General features: G+C 38.8%; 3 protein-coding genes across 6 annotated transcripts; all 3 read left to right on the plus strand.

Annotated features, from left to right (window-relative positions):
• Window positions 1-1,460: 1,460 nt before the first annotated feature.
• Window positions 1,461-4,461, plus strand: syngr2a (synaptogyrin 2a). Its single transcript, XM_041997715.1, has 4 exons — window positions 1,461-1,671; window positions 2,685-2,922; window positions 3,012-3,148; window positions 3,224-4,461. The coding sequence occupies exons 1-4, from the start codon at window positions 1,573-1,575 to the stop codon at window positions 3,422-3,424; spliced, it is 675 nt and encodes a 224-aa protein (XP_041853649.1). The 5' UTR covers window positions 1,461-1,572; the 3' UTR covers window positions 3,425-4,461.
• Window positions 4,462-5,091: 630 nt separating this feature from the next.
• Window positions 5,092-11,722, plus strand: cant1a (calcium activated nucleotidase 1a). 4 transcript variants are annotated; one of them, XM_041997540.1, is made up of 5 exons: window positions 5,095-5,224; window positions 7,418-7,547; window positions 9,737-10,405; window positions 10,498-10,701; window positions 10,787-11,722. In XM_041997540.1, the coding sequence occupies exons 3-5, from the start codon at window positions 9,760-9,762 to the stop codon at window positions 11,155-11,157; spliced, it is 1,221 nt and encodes a 406-aa protein (XP_041853474.1). In that variant the 5' UTR covers window positions 5,095-5,224; window positions 7,418-7,547; window positions 9,737-9,759; the 3' UTR covers window positions 11,158-11,722. The 4 variants fall into 4 exon arrangements, with proteins under 4 accessions (XP_041853456.1, XP_041853474.1, XP_041853448.1 ...); XM_041997522.1 differs by lacking the exon at window positions 7,418-7,547 and having other exon boundaries at window positions 5,092-5,224; XM_041997514.1 differs by lacking the exons at window positions 5,095-5,224; window positions 7,418-7,547 and adding an exon at window positions 7,920-8,077.
• Window positions 11,723-12,963: 1,241 nt separating this feature from the next.
• Window positions 12,964-16,519, plus strand: LOC121647789 (galectin-3-binding protein A-like). The gene is made up of 6 exons (XM_041997490.1): window positions 12,964-13,068; window positions 13,277-13,380; window positions 13,607-13,810; window positions 13,920-14,072; window positions 14,196-14,469; window positions 14,563-16,519. The coding sequence occupies exons 2-6, from the start codon at window positions 13,299-13,301 to the stop codon at window positions 15,662-15,664; spliced, it is 1,815 nt and encodes a 604-aa protein (XP_041853424.1). The 5' UTR covers window positions 12,964-13,068; window positions 13,277-13,298; the 3' UTR covers window positions 15,665-16,519.
• Window positions 16,520-16,835: the final 316 nt, after the last annotated feature.

Consider the following 16,835-nt stretch of genomic DNA (forward strand, 5'->3'; position numbering starts at 1 on the left):
GATAGAAATGTTCACAAACAATGAAATTTTGCTGCAAGTCTTTAATCTTTATGCAGGACAATGCATAATGCATCAAGCTTCTCTGCCACTTTGCTAGGCAACAATAGCCTCAAAGATTAGTGAACAACCCTTCTTAATAGGAGTTAATTGCAGTGAAGGACATTTTGAACTGATTGAAAACTTGTTAGAATCTGTAGAGGAAAGGCTCATGGCAGTTAAGAAAATTAATCAATCATTAAAGCTATGACCAAGATTTATTTAGTTGCCATTTATTTGCTGTTTCCTGAGACGTAGAAGTTCTTTCTTTTTTTTTTTTTTTTTTTTTTTTTTATGTGGTGAACAGGAATCTAGGACCTATCAGTCAAGTAATACTTGTGCAGTCTAAACTCCACTGTTTAAAGATGACATCCAGGCTGTGTTTAAGTACCAGCAGACAGTCCGCAGTCTGGTCTTGATCTTTATAAACTTTATCTAACATGTCACTGGAACTCAACATTGCCAAGACCAAGGAGCTGTGCTGTGGGGGTAAAAACAACTCTTTTTAGTTTTTAAATATATTGGAACTGAAAATCACACTTGCCTGTCCTTCAAACAACACGTTCACACAATCTACAAAAATCTTGGGGAAACTCTGTGATTTCTGTATCAGCAAGGATGTTTTAACTATGGTGTACAAATCAGTGACTGAAACCATACTCACCTTTAGTGTTTCCTCCTTGTTCAGCTACCTTACCATCAGACATAAAACTCAACTGTGTAATAATTAAGGCCAATAAAGTAATCAACTCACAACAAACACCTCTGTCTGAACTGTACCGCAGCTCTGTGATCAGGAACGCCATCCTGATCATCAAGGACCCATCCCACCCACTCTACATCGTCCTTCAGTTATTACATTCAGGTTACAAAGTCCCACTGCCCCAAAAAGACGTCTAAAAAAATCTTTCATTCCCTCTAACATAACTATCTTGAACAATACACACACACACACACACACACGCACACACACACACATATATATATATATATATATATATATTACCCTTTTTGTATGTTTAAAAGAGACTTTTTTTATAATATACTTGTTTTAAATGTTTTTCAAAATTTAAAAAATGTTTTGTTTTAAAGGTTCACAACATCATGTTTTGAGGAACCTCACCAGAAGCAATGTGATGAATGTTTGACATCTATTTATCCTGTTGATTCATATAGTTTCTCTTTTTTGTAATTTACGTCTGGGATTAACAAAGTATTTTATGTAGTTAACGGTATTTCTTCTTTCTACATTAATTCATCGTCAGTTACATTTTGAAGATGAGTGTTTTATGCAGGACACAACCATTAAGACCAAAAGCTATAACGACTAAATGAGGAGGAAGAAAGAACAACAGTAAACGAAAAACAGATTGTAAAGTTACTATCCTTTTCCGAGGTGTACTTGAACGCATCGTAGCAGGGGCGGTCTTTGAAAAGTTTTCAGGAAGTTGTTTAAAAAATCGGAACTTCCCGAACTGTCACAGTAACAGTGTAGAAATCGTCTTTAGTGTCAGATAGGCTTTTTAGTGTGTGAAAATGCAGGGCAGTGCTTATGGTGCCTCTTTTGCCGGCGGTGCCTTTGATATAGGGAGCTTTGTGAAAAGGCCTCAGACTATTTTGCGCTGCCTGAGCTGGGTGAGTCACTCCACTGAGACCTTACTGCTAGCATCAGTTAGCCAGCAACTGTCACATCACTTTCTCTTTAACAGCTGTGCGCTGCCAGGGTCCACATAAACATGTTAATGATGAATATTTTTAGCATTATGTGTTGCTAGGACGGAACATTAAGTGAGAAACAAACTATAAACTCTAAATGAAATGTCAGTTAAGTATATCAGGTACAATAATTAACACTAGCTTGTGGTAGCTAGCATGTCCACTGCTAAGTCACTGCAGGGCACCTACCACATGACCCAAACGCCTCCTAAAGATGGGAAATCACTCTTTTTAATTCACTTTTAAAACACTGGACCGAAAGGGGAGTAGAAGATATGGTTTTGTTTTCTGGATAAATAAATGTGTGCTCTACTTGTAAATACCAGGAAATGAAACTTTTCCAGCGTCACCTGTTGCTGTCGTCTTTGCAGAGGTGTCTGACAACACGCAGCATTAGAGTTGGGGGTTAAATTTAGTGGTACTTTACGGTAAAATTTAATACAGCATAGCGCAGAAAAAGAGAAGTAACTACGTTATAGTAGAGTATTTTTATAAAGTAAAAAAAAAACACAAAAGACTCAAGGTTTATTTTATATTATTTTAAATTTCAAACGTCTTAACTTGTGCAATGTGGATGTAGGACAGCCACAGTCAGACAGTTACTGATACGTTTTCTTATATATATATATATATATATAGATATATATATATAGATATATATATATGTATGGGGGGAGGGGGTCACCTGATGCAACTATTGGTATTAGAGCAGTGTTTTCTCTTACTTTGACCCCTCCACAACAGTGCTTAGAGATATTCACCAAAGTTCAATTGAATATTTGAAGTGAAATAAGCAATGAGATAAGCATGAAAACAGGGAAATGGTGGAAATAGTTTTTATAACACATTACTGCTGGATAAAGTTTTCATTGAAACTGGAGAGTTTTAACCACTTACTCCTGAACGTAACACTGTGTGTCCCTTCTCTGCAGTTATTTTCCATTGTGGTCTTTGCGTCCATCACAGCAGAAGGCTATGTCAACACAGAAAAAGGGGATAACGCTAAGTGCATGTTCAACGAAAACGACAGTGCTTGCAGCTTTGCGATGGGAATCGGAATCCTGGCTTTCTTGGCTTGTGTTGTTTTCCTAATCCTGGACGCCTACTTTCCAAAAATGAGCAATGTCAATGAGAGAAAATATATTGTCATTGGAGATTTGGTTTTCTCAGGTGAGAAATGATTCAGTTGACTGAAGTAAACTGAAGTAAATGCCATCTTAGTCCTCACCTTTTGCTTTTTTGCTTTCAAAACTGTGCAGCTGTTTGGACAGTCCTGTGGTTCATCTGCTTCTGCGTCCTGGCCAACCAGTGGTCCAAGACCAAAGGCACTGATAGTATCAGTGGCGATGCTGCACGGGCTGTCTTGACCTTCTCCTTCTTCTCAGTCTTCAGCTGGGTGAGCTTCTGATGACCTCCGTGTGTCACCAGTTGTGTAATAACTCCACTTAGTAACTTAAACTTTTCTTAACAGGGTTTGTTGTCCTACTTTGCGTATGGGAGGTATTGCCAAGGAGTGAGTGACTCTAACCAGGATTACACAGACCCGGCCACTGACCACACCACTCCATACCCACCTGCCCAGTATGCCAACAGCAGCGGCCCCATGGGCTATCAGCAGTCACCTTTCTCCAACCAGGATCGCCCAGGAGAGTACCAGCCACCATCTTACTGAAGGACTGAGATTCAGACACGTGAATCCAACTGTTTGTTTTTTGTTTTTTTTGTTTTTTTAAATAAAGACGAGTGCCAATAGTTTTCTTCACAATTCTGGGCTATTCTCCGCGCTCCCATTTTTCTCCCACAGAAGTTTTTTGTACATTTTTGGGTGCACTGATTCTTATTTTGCTGCATTATCACATCGTTGGGTAGATATTTGCTGTGTTGTTTGAATTTTCCCACAGGCGCCCTTTTTCATGGTCGGTGATTGTCTTGACATAAGAGGTAATAACGGTGCCAATGTTGTCTCTGTAGGAGTTTCAGTATCCATTTTGTTTAAACTTTGAGTGGGATTTAAAGGTTGTTAACATAAAAAGCAATGATAAAACAGGTTAGGAGTTCATTTTTTTTGGGTAACCACTTTAGCGTTTAAAATATGCTGATTTTTTTTACTTTATTTTTTAATGTACATGTTACGGTTCAGTAGGTTAAAGGCTTTTTCTCTTAATAATTTACAGCAAATTCAGAACTAACTTTTCTGTCTTCAGCAAATGTTTGATCACACAGCAAACCCATTTTTAATTAATGGGTTTTGTTATAACTACTGTGTTGCTTTTTTTTAATTAACCACTTAAAGCAGGCTTTTATGCACTGAAAACAGTTAATATCTCTTTGGCCATTAATGTTTTGATTCTGCTTGAGCTGTGGTTTAATTTTTGCAGTTGTGGTGTTTTTGATGTAGCCAGAACTATTCATTGTTTCTAAAGTTCAATATCCCTTTTTGAGGTTCACACAAATTTTTACACATTATTTTCAGAATTATTTTGATATTGTGATAAATCTATATTTATTATCTTACATTGTCTTATTAAATACAAAGGCACATGACAATCAAACTTTTTTCCCTCTATAGCACTTTTTCTTGTTTTTCCTCCTTCTTGGATTTCTAAAATTTCACTGTTTGACTTGGCTTTATAATTCCTCATTCAAGTGCCTAATGCTGTGTCTTGTATCAGCTGGGGTTTTTCCAAATAAAAGCTGTTCCGGTTCCAATCCTCTTTGTCAGCTCGTGATTTATATCCTCATTTGAAGACAAACGCACATTCTGTGTGGACTCCTTTGGCAAATATTTGATCTGGAATTGTGTTTGTGCATGTGAAGGAGCTTTAAGTGTGGAGCCTAATAGTCGTGTTTCACATATTGTAAGCATTACATTTAGGTTATTGAAACCATCATGCCAAGTAAAATGATCCGCCAAATAAAAGGAAAACCATTTAGCACTTGTACAACATCTACTGAATAAAAAAAAAATCCTGGTTTAATTGACAGCACAACTAACATGGCTTGTATCAATGTGGGTAATACATGAACCAAAGAAAATGCAAGTATTTGTCTTAACAGCAATAATATGTGCCATACAATAATTTTATACATGTTACTTGCACTTTCTTTTGCCTAAATAAGCTAGTTGACAACTAAAAAAATAAAATAGTTAATTTCGCTGGAGCCCCTGGATGAATACCATTGAGTGTATTTAGAATTTAGTCAAAAATGGTAAATAAAAAACTGCATTTGTTAAGGCTACGAATAAGTTCTCATATTTCCGACAGCAAATAAAGGCAGCATTGATATGTCTTCGCAATGACAGCACGCTGCCACGACGCGATGATGTCGTCATCAGCATACACAGGAAGAAATGGTCGTGTGTCCGGGTATCTCAAAGGGAGAGGGAAAAGAGTGATGGAGGATGAAAAATGACAACTGAGCTGCAACCACTACCGGACAACGGTAACCAGCTGAAGATCTAACATCCGAGGTGAGTTCGAAGCCACTCGGATCAGAAATATTTTCCGGTTACCTCTGAACGCAGCCATTTGTGAAGGCATCTGCGTGTTAACCTCTGACAGGACACGAACACGATCCGAATTCACTCATAGAGGCTTGTGTACCTTTAAACACGTACACTTTAAATCGTTACCTTTATTATTCACTCTGCTCTTCAGACTTCTTTTCTTAGATTAAACAAAAGTGTTGGAGCTCAGAGGTTTAGTGATTACATCTTAAAGGCAAGTAAATGAAGAGGGAAACCTCTCGGATACACATAAGGCCCCAAGGATATGCAGGATACCGGCGTTTCCTGTTCTGTCTTTTAAAGCACTTACTTTACTATTTTACAAGCCTCATACACTCCCTAGCTTTCCATCTGTTACCTTTGGAGCCCACCTCCCCAAATGGAGGCTTATTAGAAACATGAAATCTCAGAAGCTGCTTTCTTACACATGTATGAAAAAATATCTTGTTGATATAAATGTTTTTGTGAATACCACTTAGTTTGTATGCTATCCTGGATCTTTTCAAATTTGCTATGGGCAGATTCTTGTGGTTTCAAACTGAGGATCAGGACGCCAAAGTGGTTCAGACAGCATTTGCTCTCAAACGCCTATTTTATTTATTTTATTTTTTATTTAAAATTTTATTTGACAGGGACAAAAGAAGGGCTAATTCTCATCCTCCATAATTCTTGGCCAGATCTTACAAAGGCTCCCTGTAGTAATAATAATAATAATAATGATAATAATATAACAATTGTACATCAATTTAAAAGGTTAGGAGGGCAAAAAGACAGGAACAGAGATAATTATATTGTTAAAAAGGTTCTAAATCACATAGAAGGACAACAAAATCTAAAAAAGTTAGTCAGTAAACTAAAACTAATCAGAAGATGATAAATCAGACACACTTGATAAAAACATTATCAAAATTTACACACCACTGAGACAAAGCCATCAAACCACAAAGCAAGATAACCTCACAAAAAACTTTCCAATCAGCAAATCTGGTTTTAGGTGGGCCACTAGGGGTGTCTTGTGGTCTCACTCGGATACTGGAAGCCAATTCATTGGGACACGTAGGTTCCAGGGGCCTCATTTATAAACCTGGTGTACGTGTAAAAACTGGCGTACACCAATCATCGTTAACTTTTGGGATTTATAAAAACAAAACTTTGCAGGAGAATGTTCCTCCACGCCAACTCTGACCCTGCCATACGCACAAAATCTGGAGAAACTAACAAACAATGGTACATTTTTTTTCTTTAAGAACTGTGAGACATTTGTGCAAAATCAAATATTACCTTTCACATCACATGTTATATATTAAAGATATTTGCAAAAATGAATAAAGAGGCACATGATACTCCTAAGAGTGCATGTTCACAAAAAAAAAAGTCAGGGATGTTATTAATAAGGACCCTGATCTCAGTTGTGTCTGTACATATATATTTTATCATTTAAAATATAGAACTAAATTGCCGGCATCACCCGGTGCCTTTGGCGTGACTTGCCCTCTGACATGACATTGACAGCATCTGTTACCTGCTGCCGCCCCGCTGCCTTTCTGACACCGTCCAATAGAACATTTTTACGTTTTTTAACGTGGTCCATCTGGATCTTAGTCTCACATTCCCACGAAGCCCGCTTCCTTCCTCTTTTCCCCTCCTGAGCCAACATAGAAATGATATCGATGAATATTTATTAAGGTGTTAACCTGACTTTTATAGCCACCATAAGGGCGTGCGTGGCAAGGCGCTCCCTCATGTGCGCCAGCTTAAGAGTTGATTCTGATTTATGAACTGAAACAGGCGTGGGACGTTTGTGTGCAATTTTTTATAAATCTGGCAGTTTTTTCCTTTTTTCCCCACGTACACCACCTGCTGCTTTGTTACGCACAGTGTCATAAATGAAGGCCCAGGTCGGTTCACCATGAATGTGGGTCTGGTGCTTCGGACTCTTTCCTGAGCTGGTTTGATGTGGCAGGGCGGGCTGGGCTGCTGAATGATGAACCAGAATTTCCAGACATATGATAAGTGTGAATTTGAGGCTGTAAGTCAATATTTGCTATAAGATTGTTTCCACTGGTTTGTTAAACTGACCAAGGAGCAATAATTTTCTTCAATATGAACGTATAATGTCTAATCTTAATCAGCTTGTCTTTTCATATCATCCAACAGCCTGGTACTTGACACCTCTGCACTGTCGAATGTTATCAAGGGACACTATCTGAAACTTGAGGTGACTGCATGAAATACCTCTCTGAACTAAAGCCAAGGAGGGGTTAGTCAGTAATTAACCAATGACAAGGTAAAAACGTCTTCCAGCTCCTGTAGGTATCAGGTTTACTGTGTAACTACTCCTCCATGTATTTAAAAAAAATAAAAAGGCTGAACTCTGGCCTTGGTTGACTTAAAGGACTCAATGTACTGATTGCATCACAGCAGCACCCCTCTTATGTAAAATTTATGTTACTGTCATGACTAAGCATTTGCTGTTATCTTTTGTTCATTATGTACAGTCTCGCCATTATGCAGGTAGCGTTATTGTTCAGGTTTTCCCAACTCACAGCCACTTTGGGTTGCTGTTTATTAATGATAGCTCAATGAGCTGGGTTGGCCTCCTGCACCATTTGCCCCTTTGGACTGGATGATAATCCTCCAAGTGTAGGTAAAGTTCACAAGCATTGTACTCGAAGAGTTTCTAGTTATGGTTGTTCTGCTCATATGCACATAGCTGGTGAGCAGAAGGAGTGTTTGGAGCTCAGGACTGATTGTGGGGATATTGTGAGGTAGACTTAATGGCAAAAGTTGAGAATTCTGGCAGGAGGAGACGGAGAGGTAGGCACAATCCTTTTCAGTGTGTGTGTGAAGGTGATGCAAAAAAAAAAAAAAATGAGTGTAATTCAGAAATGTTCTCTTAGGAGTGTGAGCCCTGATTTTGAGGCCATAGTAGACTCCTTTTTTATTTATTTTATTTTTTGGCTCGAGGCCCTCATATGAAAGAGTCATTCAGTTCTTAGCCCCCTCTCAGGAAAAATCCACCATGTTTAGGTTGACTGTGAAGCTCCTGAAGTAAACCTGAGAGGTTGCCGTTAACGGTGTGGTACTAGATCCCGGAGTAGAATCGTGAGGTTAAGCGTTAACAGACCCCACTGCTGCAGTGTTTGAGTTTTGTTGCGATTTGTTGACTCAACTGAAAGCTTACATTAGTTTATTGGGTCTTTGAGTAAATGTCAGTGTATTTAAATCATTTTCTAGCTGCAGCTTGACACATGGAATTTTACATAAACTTTAATAAAAGTGCATAACTGAGCTAAAGCTGCTGCTTAAGATTAGATTTGTTTTCATCTGATGTGTTTAATTTAAAAAAAAATCTTTAAAACACTTAGAATTTCTTAGAGGTGAAAGTGACTTAATCATTAAAGCAATGCAGTAAAGTCTAGTACATGGATCTCAATCTCAAGTCCTTGAAGGGCCTCAAACAGCAAGCTTTCGGAGCAGGGAAGACCTGCAAGACTCTTGAAGACTGGAATTAAAGATTCCTGATCTAATGCAAGACAAAAGTAGATTCCAATAATTAGAAATATCCTTATGTTTGACAGATTTGCTTAAAAGGTTAGTGTGTTACTGCTGCAGTAATTATCATAAAAAGGACTGTAAATGTAACAATAGCACAGAAAACCTTGCTGGTGGTGTATTTCCAGTTAAACCTGTTCTTAGCCTCCACCTCCTCCACCTTCCAGAGTAGTGAGGTATACTAGTCAGGTAACATTCACCCCACCTAAAATCAGGCTTCTTCTTTCTTACTCCTTTTAGTTAGGATACACATACGCTTGCTTGTATGTCTATCATTGAACGATAGTTTTAGTTTGCTTTTCTTTAGTGTTTTTTTTTGTTTGTTTTTTTTTTCTTGGTTTTGTTTCTTCTTTTTTCCTTCTTCTTGTCCACCATCTTGTCTAAACCTGTTTCGTAGAACGAGAGGCTCATTCTGGAGAGTAAGTAATTCATGCTGTCATGCTGGACAAATCTGCTTTTTTTGAAAATCCCAAATGTTTCTGTTCAGCTGAATTTTCAAAGAATTTTAGCCACGCAAAGGTACAACTGTGGAAGGAAATATTTCAGGGGATAGCTTTCGTGTAAAACAGGTTTTAGGGCTATTTCCTTCATAGTGTACCAGTGGAAGTGTAGACTTGCCTTCTCTGTCTAGCCCGACTTTCTTTGGTCTGTTAGAAGAAAGAAAAAACTTTTACAACCCACTTTTAACACCAGATGACTGAGGGCAGATCATTCAGCTTCATTATTTCCTCCTCATGCTGCTAGAAGAGCTCTGATCAGTCAGGGTGTGTGGTTTAGAGAAGGTCTGAGAGAATCTGGTTGTGGGTCATTAGCAGTTAATTCTCTGGGTTGGAGACACCTTAAGCACAAGCTACTATGATCCCTTATCATTTTATGACGGCCTGTCGGCACTTCTCACTATCTTTCTCTGGTTTTCTGTAGGTCATGCCAGGCCTCTGTCCTCCATGCCTGCCTCCCCAGGCTACAGTCGACTGGAGCAAGATGAGTCTATGAACCCGCTGCGTATCTCTGTAGGAGGCCTCCCCATGCTGGCTTCCATGGCCAACACCACCGACCCTCGTTTCCGCCTCAAGTGGAGGCCCATTGTGGCTGTGGTGCTCTTCTTGGCTCTGATCCTGTTGATTTACGTGAACTTCAGCTCAGGCCTGCACTACCGCTCTTACATCTCACACAGCTGGAGAGCCAGCCACGGAGACACCCAGCAGTCCGATTCCCTTTACAACGACACCTACCCTCTCAGTCCACCTGAGCGCACACCACATGGCACGCGCTACCGTATCGGGGTCATCGCAGACCTGGACACAAACTCTCAAAGTGAAAAGAAGCTGACTTGGTTCAGCTACATGAGGCGGGGTTACCTGCTGGTGTCACAGAGTGGCGACAGGGTGGCAGTTGAATGGGATGCGGACAGGGTGGTTCTGGAGAGCCACCTATCGGAGAAAGGCAGAGGGATGGAGCTGTCTGAGCTGGTGGCGTTCAACGGAAAGCTCTACAGCGTCGATGACAGAACGGGGGTAGTCTACCATATAAATGAAAATAAGGCTGTGCCCTGGGTTATCTTGCCTGATGGTGATGGGAGCGTTGCCAAAGGTTTGTTTTTCCTACCTGTCAGTAGCAAATTAAAACAGTGGTGGACTATGACTTACCATAAAGTCCATTTTTAATGTGCTTTCTCGTGATAGGGTTCAAAGCTGAGTGGCTGGCAGTGAAGGATGAACACCTATATATTGGTGGTCTAGGAAAAGAGTGGACCACCACTGAGGGGGAGTTTGTCAACAACAACCCTGAGTGGGTGAAAGTAGTAGGCTTCAGAGGGGATGTACAACACGAGAACTGGGTTCCCAGGTACAGAGCTATGAAGTCTGCTGCAAGGATTGAGACACCAGGTGAGGACGCAGATTGTTTCTTACAACACCCTCTGCTTCTCTCTCTATGCTTTAAGCCTTACTCAGCTTCTCTGCATCTCCACAGGTTATTTCATTCATGAGTCTGCAGCCTGGAGCGACACCCTGCAGCGCTGGTTTTTCCTCCCTCGACGAGAAAGCAAAGAACGCTACGAGGAGACTGCAGACGAGCGTCGCGGTACAAACCTCGTCCTCAGCTGCTCGCCAGATTTTAGTGACATTCATGTAAGCCGGGTGGGCCCGCCTCTCCCCACTCATGGTTTCTCATCCTTCAAGTTTGTCCCGAACACGGACGACCAGATCATTCTGGCGCTCAAGTCAGAGGAAGACGCTGGAATAATCGCAACATACATCACAGCCTTTACACTTGATGGGCGCATCCTTTTACCTGAAACCAAGATCGGGGATGTGAAATATGAGGGCTTGGAGTTCATATAGAGGTCTCAGAGTCAGAGAGTTACTTTTGAGGTCACTGCACTGTGGTTCTAATTTGTTTACAATCTAGTCACCATTAAACCTACTGCACTTGTTGTTTCCTGTAAAACATATAATTCCATCCTTTAAAGGATCATCTTGAGTTCAAACAGAAGAACCCCAGCACAGAAACTGGAAAATATTGGCTACTTATGAGTTTTACTGCAAGTCAGACTCAGCAGTGCCATCGTGTTATGGTGGAACATCACCTTTTCAAGCCAAATGTGGGCTTCAGTAGTACTGTAATATTTCTTATAATGAATGTACATAGAACTGATTTATTATACTGTGATTAATTTTTTCCAGTAAAAGATGCATTTTCATGCCATTTTTTTGTCCCACCCCTTCCCTTTTTGGTCCATGTTGAACATCCTTCTCTGTACAACAGCGCTGTTTTTTTTTATGTCACCATGACATGAAGGGTGTTTTGATGAAGAAGGACAATGTGTGCAATGATTCTCTTTATTTTTGTGTTGTTTGTGGGGTGGTTTAGGGGAAAGGAACTGACAATAAAAGGATGATTACTTTTTTTCTGGGGCTTGACTTTTATTTCACGTCAAAAAAAAAAGATCAAACAGTATGGGGGGCTGAAACTAAAATAAAAATAAAATAAAAATTAAATACAGAAGAAAGAAATTGATATGCCAGTAAATAGTATTAAAAATATTTTTCCATTATTTTATTATTAAGAAGCCTATAAAACGTGAAATGAATTTTTATTGATATTGTCATTTTGAATGTTTTAATTTTGCATGAATACTTTTTGTAATAATTACTTTTCAATTTATACATTTATATCCTTCTTTATTTTGATGCCTGTATTTATATCTATATTTTCCTTTTACAATTTTTATATCCTCGAAATGGTTAATTTATATATTTTATTTTCACATTTTATTTATTTATTCATTTATTGACACTTTTTTAAAATTCACAGTCATGTTTACGTCATCATTTCCAATCCTGCATTTTCTTCCTATATTTCTTCAAGCACATTTATTTCTCTGTTTCCTTGTAGAGGTTTTGTATTAAATTCTTTCTCATGATGTAAATAAGGTGTTTCAAGGTCTTTCAAGGTGTATCTTGAGAGCAGATCTCAAGCTCAAACATCAGGGAGGACCAGGCAGTCCAGTCTGTCTGGCTCTGCTGCTTGTAGCCTCAGGAGCGAGATGAACTTTGAAAAGATAAATACAGGAAGTAAATGCAAAATTGAAAATAATGAGGACGTAAATATGACTGAATAAAAAAATAGTCTTAAGAATAAATAAAATAAAATGTCAAATGAGAATAAAATACAGAAATATATCATTTTGGGGATCAAAATCTAAAAGGAAAACATTATAGAAATAAATACAGGCATAAAAATAGAGGAGGAAAGACATTTTAAAAAGCAACAAACAGAAAATGACACGGAAAAGTAAATAAACAAGAGTATTAAAACAAAGTTATATAAAAACGGTTGAAAATGACAATAGAACTATAAATGTCACATTTTATTGGTTTCATAGTGGGAAAAATAACTTTTTTGTATTATTTATATCAGTTTGTTTATTGAGCCATTTATATATTTCTGTATTTAGTTTTGATTTTGTATTATACATCTTATTTTGTGTGAAACCAAGGTATTGTGATTTGGAGGGATTAAGTTTCAAATAGAGCAGCTGATCTTCACTGTCTCCAGATACCAGACAGTTGTGCAAGAGATTTGTCCTGTTTTCTCCAAAAATGAAACTTAAGGAAAGATGAGAAGTGGAAAAAGGGAAGCTTGTCGTTATATTTGACCCCCTCCTTTTCTGAACTGGACAAGTGAGGCTTGCGTGCACAGGGTAGGGAGCACATTTGAGGACAACACAACTCAAAACCAGAGGGAAGACGGTAGGTGGCTTTATTAAATGCAAGAATGCTTAAAAAAAGAAATACATTTTTTTAAAAGCAATAAAAAACAAAGCAAACATACAGTTTTATATTCAGCTTTTTTAAAGTAGTATATTTAATATATTTGGGGAAAAATTACTTAAAAGATTATTTTACAAAGTAAATGTCAACAGGCAGCGTTTGATTTTAACATTATTTTTTGAGTCAGATTCCTATACTGGTGGTTGAAAATGCTCACATATCGAAATCTAAACACTCTGGGGCTTCTGCTTCTGTGTGTATCTGGAAGCGCACTGAAGTTCAACTTGTTCAGTAAGTCATCAAAAATAAAATTTGTGTGTAAAATTTGAAAACCATTTGAAAATTTCTTGCAAATTTAATGATGCTTATACTGAAATACATACTATAAATATGCTAATCATTAATAAACTTGCATCTGCTGTAGTCTGATTGTAGAATTAATTATAAATTCTGAGTGAGCTTTAGGTTAAATCAATGATTAACATCTCTGTTGTCATGAACTTTGCTCCTCATACAGACAAAATCAATGATCGTCAAGAGGGTAATATAAGGTTGGTGGGTTCAAAGAGTGTTTCAGAGGGCCGTGTGGAGGTTTATCATGATGGAAAATGGGGAACAGTCTGTGACGATGAGTGGGACATAAATGAGGCTCAGGTTGTGTGTCGTCAGCTCAACTTTCCCGGAGCCAAATCTGTTGTCTTTGGGAAGGACTACGGACAAGGTACCCTTTAGTTCCATCAGATGGCAGTGTGGGGTTGTGACTTAAGTCCACCACTCCAGTTGTTCACTTTCTTTGTTTTATTTATTTATTTATTTATTTATTATCTCAGCACCTGGACCTATTTGGCTTGATGACATTGCTTGCAAAGGCACAGAAACCCAGCTTGTGTTATGTGAATTCAAAGGCTGGGGGGTAACTGACTGCAGCCACAAGGAGGATGTTGGAGTGATTTGTGAAACAGGAAGTAAGTTTAAACTTAGAAGTAAAATGGTCCCTTTATGTAAGACACATGATAAAAATTTAATGTAGTAAAAAATATATATGTCAGCACTGCATATTCCCATTTTTCTGTCAAATATGTATTTCAACATTCATGTGATTCCAGGCAATTCTACACACTCACTTGACCACAGCATCAGCCTGTCTGATGGATTCGGCCAAATCTTTGATAGCGGGATTGGCTGTGACTTCCAAATCTTTCTCCAGAGTCCCACTGGAAAAGAGCATGAAGATGGCACCCCAGAAATAATTGAGGAAACGATCTGTGCACACAAAATGTTCCTCTCACTGTTCCCATTCTTCGGTGCTTCTTCAGGGATGACGAACATCACTGTGAGTTTCAGCATTTCCTGCCAATCACACTTCACCTCTTTTATCAGGTATGCTGAAACTAGAGTGAAAGGCTTTGCTGCACATACAGAGGCTCTTTTTGAAAATAATCTAACCAATATTGTCAATCTGCTTCTTAACAGGTATTTTTACACCTATAAGATTGATGTGACCTCCTCCTCTGCAATGTGCCTCCATCAAATGGCTTCTAAGTTTGGAGTCAAGCAGCTGAAGGCGGACATAGGCCGGCTGTTCACTCAAATCCTCCCAGAAGACACCTCCTTTTCCACCCAGGTGTCTCTTTACCAATATGCAGTAGAGTCTGAGGACTTAATCCTTGAGGAAAACTGCATTCAGTTCTTTGCTTGGAACTACCAAAAACTGACCAGCTCTCCAGCGTGGACCAGCCTCTCTGTGGAACTCCTTCGGGCTCTTCTTACCCGCTCAGATTTGGTGGCACCAGATGAGTACTTTGTGCTTCAGACTGTGGAGAAATGGATCACAGAGAATGCTAGCTCCATCAGTTTGGAAACCCAGGCAGATCTGTTAAGTCACATTCGCTTCCCCATGATCCCCGCGGAGAAACTCTATGAATTAGAGTCCAACTCTCCACTTTACAATACTCATAAGAATATGTATCTTGAAAGGGTCTTGAAAGCATTTCACTTCAATGTTCTACTCTTTAACAATATTTTGACCAACCCAAAGTTTAAAAAAGAAGATCTTGACTACAAACCCAGGATCTACACTGCTACACCTTGGAGCATTGAGCTTGACTTCCCAAGAAAAATGTCATCAGATCAAGGACAACCAGTTCATCAATACTCTTCATACAACAGGCGTCGATATGATTATGGCTATGGCTACTATTATGCCACTGAGTCACCGTACATTAGATCCAACTCATTTGTAACTCCTGTTCATAACAGCTTGATCTTCCAGGGAAACACGACCACTTGGGAGGCGGAAATCCTCAGCACTATGAATGCATGTTCAAGGAAAGGTCTGAGGTGTGAGTCCGTTCCTGCAGCAAGGCTGGATCAGAGAAGTTACTACACTCCACAGAGCAACATCCTCTTTCGTAATCGCCTCTTGCTGATGTGCCAAAACAGATACATCTGTCAGGTTCAGGGTTTCAAAGACAACCTAGCCTATGTCTCTACAAATGGTACCCAGGCCTTTGCCTACCCCTGTCCTGATGATAACTACAAATACATATTTGTAGTGAGGCCAGAGTACATCTGATCCAACATGAAAGAAAATAATCACAAAACAGCATAATCAGGTACTTTTCCATTACATGGCATCATATGGCTTGCTTTTTCTTTGTTTGTTTTCCATTGTATGAAACCAATACTATCTTTTTTTTGTACTACCTCTGCTATGGTTCCAAACACTGCATAGCATTGATTGATCAGAGAGCCAACTCTCACCAACACACTTCCTTATTCCATTAAGTGGTTTAAAAGTCCAGCACCACATTTTGCTACATAAATTACAGATATTTGTGCACATGGATTTCATAGGCTACTATGAGCAAAACTAATGACTACATGAGCATGTTTGGATTTACAGACATTTTTTTTTTTACTCTGATGGAGCTGAGCTCTGCAGTGCTCTGTCGTTATGATCACTGCCAACAAATACCTAAACTCCTCTGAACTAAAACCCGGTTGCACACTCATTCAGTACAATAACCGCTCTGTACCTCTCTCTACTGCTGACTTGTCACTTTGGATAAAAGCATCTATTGAGTCAATGTAATGTAATATACACACACAGTTAATTTGTGCTTCTTGTCACACAGCGTCACACATGCAGCGCTGATGAACAACTGAAGATACCCACAATGAAACAGTACTGGCAAATGAAGCAGGGGAAAGATATACTGAGTCAAACATTGTATCATAAAATGGAAAAGAACACAAATTGTCAATTTTTTCTTCAATAGATTGCAATCAAATATTACAGCTATATTCCATTTAAGTGATTTGTTTTAATGATTCTTATAAATTGTGGAAAATGTTATCTGTCTTAATGAATATCTGTAGACTCCTTTCCTGCATATAAAGAAAACAAATAAAATGATTTTTAAAAGGATGTGGCACTTGTTATTTATTTACTTATTTATCCAGATATGAGCTACATAAAATCTACTAACTACTACTAGCTAGCTTTGGCTACACTACTAGCTACTACTAGCTAGCTTTGGCTACACTACTAGCCAAAGCTAGCTAGCTAACAAGTTGACCAGCTAGCTTCAGCATGATTGGAAAAAGGTTAATCGTGTTTGCTAATTGGAAAGTTTATCCACAGGGCCCAAAGAAGGACTCCTATCATTTTAATCTGTACAAAACAATTTTTTGAGTTTATAGCCTTGTGTAACAGTTTTGCATTTGCAACGTGTATAGCCTAG

This window comes from Melanotaenia boesemani, chromosome 2 (genome assembly GCF_017639745.1).
Source record: "Melanotaenia boesemani isolate fMelBoe1 chromosome 2, fMelBoe1.pri, whole genome shotgun sequence".
Taxonomy (NCBI): domain Eukaryota; kingdom Metazoa; phylum Chordata; class Actinopteri; order Atheriniformes; family Melanotaeniidae; genus Melanotaenia; species Melanotaenia boesemani.

Bases quoted from the DNA above. Each gene is read 5' to 3' on its own strand.
- syngr2a (XM_041997715.1), top strand. From the start codon at position 1,573: ATGCAGGGCAGTGCTTATGGTGCCTCTTTTGCCGGCGGTGCCTTTGAT. The intron at 1,672-2,684 runs GTGAGTCACTCC...CCTTCTCTGCAG, and splicing joins TTTTGCGCTGCCTGAGCTGG to TTATTTTCCATTGTGGTCTT. The intron at 3,149-3,223 runs GTGAGCTTCTGA...TTTTCTTAACAG, and splicing joins TCTTCTCAGTCTTCAGCTGG to GGTTTGTTGTCCTACTTTGC.
- cant1a (XM_041997514.1), top strand. From the start codon at position 8,038: ATGGCAAAAGTTGAGAATTCTGGCAGGAGGAGACGGAGAG. The intron at 10,406-10,497 runs GTTTGTTTTTCC...TTCTCGTGATAG, and splicing joins TGATGGGAGCGTTGCCAAAG to GGTTCAAAGCTGAGTGGCTG. The intron at 10,702-10,786 runs GTGAGGACGCAG...GCATCTCCACAG, and splicing joins TGCAAGGATTGAGACACCAG to GTTATTTCATTCATGAGTCT.
- LOC121647789 (XM_041997490.1), top strand. From the start codon at position 13,299: ATGCTCACATATCGAAATCTAAACACTCTGGGGCTTCTGCTTCTGTGT. The intron at 13,811-13,919 runs GTACCCTTTAGT...TTATTATCTCAG, and splicing joins TGGGAAGGACTACGGACAAG to CACCTGGACCTATTTGGCTT. The intron at 14,470-14,562 runs GTATGCTGAAAC...GCTTCTTAACAG, and splicing joins CACTTCACCTCTTTTATCAG to GTATTTTTACACCTATAAGA.